We start from the raw sequence: 8,356 nt of genomic DNA, 5'->3' as shown, positions 1-8,356 counted from the left end.
AAACCTGACAGGGATGGAACATTTTCTTCTCTACAATTTTTTCCTTCACCTCCTTCCCTGCTCTCTATCCATGTTCTGTCGTCGGCTTTCGTCTTCACTTTCTTTCCCCCTCCCCCCTTCCCTATACGCCTCTGGAGTCCCGACTCTATCTGCAGCCTGTCCATTGCTGCTCCTTGAGTCTTTGGCTCCTTCTTACTCACTTACTGCTGTCTTTCAGCCACACCCGATGATTTTAAGATACGTAAGATCTAACACCTAGCCTTCTCGGGTAAGGGCAAAAAATCTCAGAGGTCCCGTGTGCAAGCTGCACACGTTAAAATCCCTTGGTGGGCCTTAGATCGGTAAGAGAAACCTTCGGCCGCCACTCAGGCAAAATGCAGAATTTTTTACTAAACTGAAAATGTTTAATGTGCTCCGCGCGCTCATATGACCTTATGCAGTTGTGAGCGCCGTAAAACATATTACCCCCCCCCCTCCCCCAACAAAACAAATAAACAAACAACAACACAACAATTTTCATTCAGCGTAAGGAAAGCAGTAATGATAAATTACAGGTAGAGCAAGGACACAAAAGGCCGCTGGTTGATGTCTTCTTTTAATGTATATTGTAAACATGTCATACAAATGTACAGCTTCTAAACAGGAAACTGAATATGGATTTTGGCCTTTGTCCCCCCAAATTCATGTAAACACAACCATGTTCCAACAAATAAATACGCACCGAATTTATACCAAAGTGTACCAGAATGTTGCCAATAGTAGATAGCTAAACGGCTATATTCTTCTTTGGAAACATAAAACTGACGTTAGGATATACAAATAATAAGATGTGTTCTGTGGAATACTATTCAGGCGGATCTGAGGCTCAAAGGCACAGACTTTCACTGCTTCTCAGCGATAATGCACCAATTGGCGTGGTCGTAAAAACTGTCAACAATCGTGAGGGACGGCACGTGGTCGTTGATCAGCTGGTCCAGCTCGCCTCTCTTGAACACATGATAGTAACGACTGAGTCTCGCGTCTGCCGTGTTGCTGTTGTTCTTGTTCTTCTGACCCGGACTGTCAAACACAGGGGACGCCCCTGACAGAGTGGACTCCTCTTCTTCTTCCTCGGCCGCCGCCGCTGTGGTGGTTCTGCCTTCCGCCTGCTGGCCTGACAACGAGGAAGGTGGGGTGTGTGGGGAGGTAGATAAGAGTGTGTTTCTGTATGTCTGTATCTTTTGTTCTGCTTCGTCTCTGTCATTTTTCCCTTTACCACAACCGATTGGAGCCCTGGAGGTTCTCAGTTGAGCTGATGATAGCTTATCTTTGTCCGTTTTAACAGGATTTTCTGAAGCGCAAAATGATGCGCAGTTGTTATAGTTTCTCGCTTTGTCCATCGCCATGTTTCCAGAGTCTGATAAAGGTATATAGACGTTGGCATCAATTGACGAGGTCGCAATTTCGTATTCACTCGGGTTCATGTCCGAGTGTTGTTTCAGAGAAAACGACGGCTCGTACTCCGTGTTCCCAGGATCTGCGTAACTTTCGGACAAACTAGTAAACAGAACAGGCTTTCCCCGAGTGTGCTGGCCAGAGTGCTTAATACGAAGATCTGAGCTCAAATCCAGACCTCCTTGCTCTATCTCCTTCCGGAGCTGCAGGAGCCCGCGCCCTCGTTTGGACCGGACTTTCAATGACGTCACGGAATCCGAGTACCTTCTGGTCACGGCGTATCTCCTTCTGGCAGTCGATACGTTAGACTGTTGCCCACCACTTTCCGAGGTTTTTACCTTTGGAGGTTGGTGGCTGCAAGCCGCAGTGTCAAGACCACTGGTGGCGTTCTCCGTGTCCTCTTCACTGTCCACGCTGCTCTTGGGGAACTGGCGGATGGCGAACCTCAGACGCTTCATCTCCGCAAAGACCACCTGAGCAGCTGTGTCCAGCCGGTTGACCACACTCGCCTCCGGGGCGCCGTCTCCGATAAGGGTCATAGCATCCTCCAGAGACAGCTGCTGTGTCCGTTTTGGCTTGGACGACGCGGTCGTCGCCTTCGTATCAGATCCCAAAATGTCGGATCGTCGACACTTGCAGCGGGTCCTCTTCTTGCTGAAGTCCAGGGTTGTTGGTCTTTTCAAGATTTGTTTCGCAACGGGGACGCACAAAGGGTCTTTGCTGAGAGAAATTGTTACGTTCGACTCCACTTCGTCACCAGATGATGTTACCGAAACAGGAGAGTAGTGCTTGCATTCTTGCTCTTTGGGTTTCGTCGAGTTTGTGCGAGCTACAAGGTTAGACCACTTTTTGGACAGGCTCCGAATAAAACCATCTTTTTCCTCAGCTGCGGGGCTGAGATCCGCTAACGTAAAAGTATACGGCTTTCCAGAAAGGCTTGGGCTGGGCTTGCTCGAGGTTTTTTTAGTCGCTTCCGTCACATCGTCGATAAAACTCGCTGACTTCGGACGATCGGACACGTTAACCTTGAAGATGCTGAACTTGCTGAAACGCCTTGCGATCCCGGATCTCTCCTGATCAGCTTCGGTTTCCCACTCTCCCCAACTCTGCACTTTACCATTGTCCCCCTCATCAGAGGGATGGCCAGGCAATTCGTTGTCGCTATTCAATCGATTAAAATCAGAAACAGTGTAGGAGACGAGGCCGCTACGAGTTGACAAAGTAGACATGGACGTGTCATTCTCGCTACCGCTGGCCTCGGATACGCCCTGTCTGGACACTGGAGAGGACGAAGTGTTATCGTTGTTGAAGTGCGAGTAACCCGAGGAGGGGCGGAGGTGGAAAGCGTTAGCAAGGCGTGACAGCAGATTACGAACCGAATTCCTGGGAAAAGGCGTTTCCTTGATCGCATTGTCTTCCTCACTTTGCAGTGGATTTTCTACAGGTCGTTTGTTTTGGTCAGTTCTGTTTTCGCTTTTTAAGGTGATCGCCGGTGATGGATCTGACACTGTGTCACAGAGAACACCTCGAGTATCTTCCACCCCAAGCACAGGTGGGGCACACGCGTCTTTTTCTTCACTATTGTAACGTCTCGAAAAGGAACGAGTATCCCTTTTTTCGTCCAAAGAAAAAAGACCCTCATTTTTAACACAGTCAGTGGTATCCGACAGGAGGGGAACGTTTGTGGAGTCGTCCATGTCGGACATAGTCGAGCTCAGCAGTCTCAAGTTAGCGTTCATCTTTTGCTGGCCAGGTTCAGAGCGAAAGGGAGCTGCTGAGTTCACTCGACAGTTTCTACCTTGAGCACGTTTTTCATCCGAAGGTGGTTTATTACCCCCCAAAAGAGGCTGTAGTTTATCGAGAAACCCATGGCCCTCCTGAGATGAATTTTCGCGCTTACGATCCTCATCTGAAAACTTGTCTCGTCTTCGTTCTGTTGACGTTTTAATGGAGGATGACAGGAGATCTTGTTGGGCGAGGCCGCCGGGACCGGTAGAAGTGCTCTTGTTCTGACAGCTCCACTCTTCTCTGGTGTCAGCCCGTGGTGGAGCTCTCAACTGCGAATCTGTCGACGGTATAGTCGTAATATCTGTCAAACCGCCGCCCTCAAGTTCGGAAGTTTTTGATTCTTTAACTAATCGGGATTCGGGGGTTTTCGCTTGCACCACATTCCCGTAATCTTCAAAATCTCGCCTGGAGTCAAACGCTACACATTTGTCTATTTCTCTCGCACTCAGTTTTATTTCCTGTTCGGCGATTTTGTCCGCACTGCAGGCAGACACATTATTGTTCTTGAACTTTCCTTGAGATGACTCACACTTCCGAGACCGTTCTTCATTTTGATGAGCTCTGGATAATGAAGTGCTAGTCGTACTACATTTTTGACTGGCAACGGCAAACTTCGGCTTGGTGCCATCGACCATCTTGGGCTGTAGATTGTAATAACTCGTGGCGACTTGTGAGAGGGAAAAGTTGTTATTGTCTGAGGTTTGGCAAGAGCAGCCGAGCAAAGGTACGGACCCTGAGGGTGGGGATGACGCACTTGAGTCGCTGCCCCGCATAGCGTGGGTGGATGACGTCAACAGATCAGAAGAATCCAAGCAAGGATTTAGAGGCATCGATTCCTCAGAACCTCTCATCTCACATTCTCGGTCGGGGCTTTTTGCCAAAGCTGACGTCCACTCCTTTCGATTCTCGACTCCTACTGTCTTTCTTTGCCTTGAAATGCTCTTCCCATCCGCCACAGAGTCAGTTCCACAAGAAACCGCATGTTCAGAATCCCGCTTTTCGCCCTGACCATTATCCGAGTCATCCCTACCCTCTGCGCCGTCCAGGCTCTGGCTATTGGATCGACTGGACAAGCTCCGCAAGAATTTGCCCAGTTTTCGACATTCAGACACCAGTTGATTTGGCCATTTATTCTGAGTGGACATATCCGTCCATCCGTCTCTTCTCTCGCCCCCACTCTGTCTGTATGTCAAGTTCTCACGTTGTTCGTTACCATTTTTTAGGTGGACATCAGTCTTTTCTTCATTTTTCGTCCCCTCTCGCCTGTCAAAAACTCCGAACTTTGTGCGCTTTCCTTTTCTTCTTGTATTTCCCTTGTCATCCACAGTTCCCTCAAAATCATTGCTCACTGTCGAGCAACTTCCAGAAAAGGATCGTCTGCTTCCGGCGTCTAAATCATCATGTGAGAAAGAGGGATTAGCTGCCTGGCCGCCGAGCCTACCCATTGGCCCCAACGAGCACGCCTCCACACCACGTGACATAAACTGTTCCCTTGAGTGGTTCCGGGTCGCGTCTCCCGCTGAGCGACTCCTTTGTCGTCTGCCGGAGGTGCTGACCGTCTCCTCGTCACTGACAGAACTGACCGAGCTGCCAACTGACCTGACGTGGCGAAGGGCGTCTGACTTGGTAGCCTTCAGTCCTCGCTTGATGCGACCTGCGTTTTGGGTAGGAGTGGGGTGGGATGGTATTAGACAACGGGTTTTTTATTGGGGGGAGGGGGTAGGGTTAAAAAGATGCAGATGGGTTGGTCGAGGGAAAGGAATAGTTTAAGAAGAGGTGGCCGGAAAGGGGGAGGGGGATGGGGGGAAGAGACGGGGTTTAGAGAGATGAGAGTGGGGTTAGTTGAGGGTAAGGAATGATATGTTACAAATGGTGGTCGGGGGTGGGCGAGAAGAAAGAGGAAAAACGTCAGGATTCTGGTAAGTATCTTTCTATAAAATCATTAGCAGTAAAATACGAATGGCCGAGTTTCGTCTTAAAATATTTACTTTTGACTCAAAATGGGAAGAAGGTGTGTCCTTATGATTTGTACAAAGAGGGGCAAAACCCTGAAAACAATTTTTCCCTGCATCCTTTTTGGTTTTCTGTCTGAAGTTAAAAAACAAAACAAAACATTCAGAACGGTATTTTTTTCAACAGTTGTGGTATCGGATTGAGAATGAAATCTTCTCAATATTAAGTAAACTTTTAATATAGTTTTCAAAGAATGAGCAAAGAACAAATTGATAACAGTTCAAATTTATGTTGGGTTTTCATACGCTATCAACCCCTTCTTAACTCTTTTGAGAACAGCCTGAAGAGAAGGTAAAACAATGTCTGCCAGAAGTTCGAGGTCATGACATCATTTATCTTCAAACATCATGGCAACGCAGCCCGCTGTTTCCAGTTCCTTTAAGATAGCCCTAACCCCAGTGTGACCCCCACGGTGACCCCGCATCTTGCGTACTTTGGGTGGAAAAGTGGGGGGGGGTGGCATGATTTCGTACATTTTTCTTGACATACTTTGACCTATTTTTCTCACACCAGTGGATGATCACGTGTCAAAATTCATTCTTTTGGGCTGATCAAGGTACCTGAATCACAAAGTTTCAGAGGGTAAACAATCTATGTAAAAATATGCCTTCAGTTCGAAGATCTGCGAAAGTTCCTTTAACACGGAAAAGGATTCCAATAGACAGAACTGTCTTTCACATTATATACTACTTACTTTTACTTTTTCATCATCTGTTGCCTTTAAGCGTCGAGAGGAGATGCAGTTTTCTATGGTAGGCCAGCTCCGCAGCTCTTTCAGTTGTGATGTTATGTTTTCTTAGGGTTTCCTTGACACCCTCGATCCACCTTTTGCGTGGCCTTCCTCTTCCTTTATAGCCTGAGTGCTTGGTGTTGTAGGCTCTCAAGGCTGGCTGGTCAGGTGACATGCGTAACAGGTGGCCAAACCATGTTATCCCCTGTCTTTCTATGTAACGCAGGAAGGACTCAGTGCCGATAGCTGCTCTTACTTCTTCATTTCTCTGCCTGTCTCGTCTTGTGATGTTAAGGGTTTTGCGGAGACATTTCATTTCGCATGCGGTGATTTTGCTTTCATGGGTTTTGCTTAAGGTCCAGGTCTGGCACTGATAACATAATGTTGGTATGAATATTGAGGTGATAAGCTGTCTCTTTGTGTCCATGGAGATGTTTGGATGAGATAGAAGGGGTGCGAGCTGGTAGGTGACAGCGTTGGCTTTTTGAATTCGCATTTCTATTTCTTTGTCTATGGACCCGTTTTCAGAAAAAGTACTGCCAAGGCATTTAAACTCTTTCATCTGTTTCAGTTGTTTACTATTGACATGGATGTTCCGGGGACTATGGTTTCGGCTCACTTTCATAACTTCTGTTTTTGATGTGCTTGTTTTCATGTTGGATTTCTCACAGGTGTTGTTGAGTTCGGTAGTGTGATTTTGGAAGCTTTGTTGGTCATGATGAATTATACATTGGTCGTCTGCGAACAGAAATTCACTTAGGCTTTCTGGGCTTTGGTTTGCTTCTTGCGTTATTGTGTCCATATATATTATAAACAGGAGGGGAGATAGAACACATCCCTGTCGTACTCCAGATCTTACTTTGAACCAGTCTGTATTTCCTTCCTTCGTTCCTACTGAGCTTCTGCTATTGGTATATAGAGCTCTGACATTATCTAATAACTGTCCTCTGACGCCATACTTTTCGAGTGTCTTCCAGAGTTTTGCATGGTTTACTCTGTCAAAAGCCTTCTCTTGGTCTATAAAGACGATGTTGGATTCTTTGTTGTGTTTTATTGTTTTCTCGCATATCTGTCGTAATGCGAATACGGCATCCGTGCATCCTCTTCCCTTTCAGAATCCAAACTGAGCTTTGCTCTGATTTCTCTCTACAATAGGTCTTATGCGCTGCTCTAGTATCTTTGCATACATTTTTCCTGAGTGGCTTAACAATGAGATGCCTCTATATGTTGTGCAGTCGCGTTTGTTGCCCTTTTTCCCCATAATGGTACCACTATGGCTTTCTGCCAGTCTTCTGGGCATTTTCTTTGTTCCAGGCTCTGTTGAAAATACGCCTCAGCCACAGTATACCGGTGTTTCCACAAGCTCTTATGGCTTCCGCTGTGATGTCATCTGGTCCTGGGGCTTTGTTCTTGGGGCTGGTCTTGAGTGCCTTTTCTATTTCACTGGGAAATATTGGTGGATCTGTTTGATCTCCATAGGATGGTTGGAACTCTACTTGATGTCCGTGGCAAGCGTCTGGGTTGAGCAGTTCTTGGAAGTAATTTTCCCATCTTTTCTTGATTGCATGTTTGCCGAGAATGACGTTTCCCTCTTTATCATTTATAATGCATGTCGGGTTGTATGGGTCTTTCCTTATCCGCATGCTCTTCACACTTTAAAAAAAATTCTCTTGGGCTTTCCTTACAGATTTTGGTCAGTTTCTCGCCATATATTTTCCCTGTATTTTCTTTAGCAGTTTTGGTGACTCTTTTGGTCTCTCTTCTCGCTTTCCTGTATTCTATATAGTCTTCTTCGGTCTTTGACTTCTGCCATTTCTTGAATTTCTTCTTTGTCATTCTAATTGCTTCTTTGGTTTCATCATTCCACCAGCATGTTGTTCTGCCTTTGTTTCCACATATTCGTTTGGTGCCACAACAGTTTTTTAGTATTTCTGACAGGGATTTTTTGAATATTTGCCATTCGTCTTCTATGTCCTTGATCTCAGGTAACAGTTTAAAGTACTCCTTGGTAATGTCATCCTCGACTGCTTTCTTGATGTCTGGTTCTTCCAATTTTCTTGGGTTAGTCGTGGTTTTTCCCCTATTTTTCTTTGTTTGCTTTACGTTGTGGGTTGTGAGAGTAAGTATCACAGGTCTATGGTCCGTGTCGATGATGTAGTTTGGAACCGCTCTCGAATCTTTGGCTGTATGTCTTTGTTTTCTGTGCATCAGGATGAAATCAATTTGTGAAGCATGGTTCAGGTCACTCCATTTGTACCAGGTCTTGATTTGGCTTTGTCTATGTTGGTAAAAAAATCGTAATCATCATGTCGTGCTCAGCGCATAGGTTTAGTATCATTTCTCCATTGCTGTTGCAGTCTGTATCTGTATCGCTGTGGGGTCCCAAGTACT

The 8,356-nt window shown here is 46.3% G+C and overlaps 1 protein-coding gene across 2 annotated transcripts in view; it reads right to left on the bottom strand.

Annotated features, from left to right (window-relative positions):
• Positions 1-581: 581 nt before the first annotated feature.
• LOC101858366 overlaps positions 582-8,356 on the bottom strand; it is a 62,381-nt gene continuing 54,606 nt past the window's right edge. For both annotated transcript variants that reach the window (XM_005110554.3, XM_005110553.2), the window contains exon 5: positions 582-4,876. In XM_005110554.3, the coding sequence (XP_005110611.1) occupies positions 882-4,876 (3,995 nt within the window). In that variant the 3' untranslated portion in view covers positions 582-881. The remainder of the gene's footprint in view (positions 4,877-8,356) is intronic.

This window comes from Aplysia californica, unplaced genomic scaffold (genome assembly GCF_000002075.1).
Source record: "Aplysia californica isolate F4 #8 unplaced genomic scaffold, AplCal3.0 scaffold00909, whole genome shotgun sequence".
Taxonomy (NCBI): domain Eukaryota; kingdom Metazoa; phylum Mollusca; class Gastropoda; order Aplysiida; family Aplysiidae; genus Aplysia; species Aplysia californica.
The sequence above is the reverse complement of the archived record's forward strand: the minus strand, read 5'-3'. Positions and strand labels throughout refer to the sequence as shown.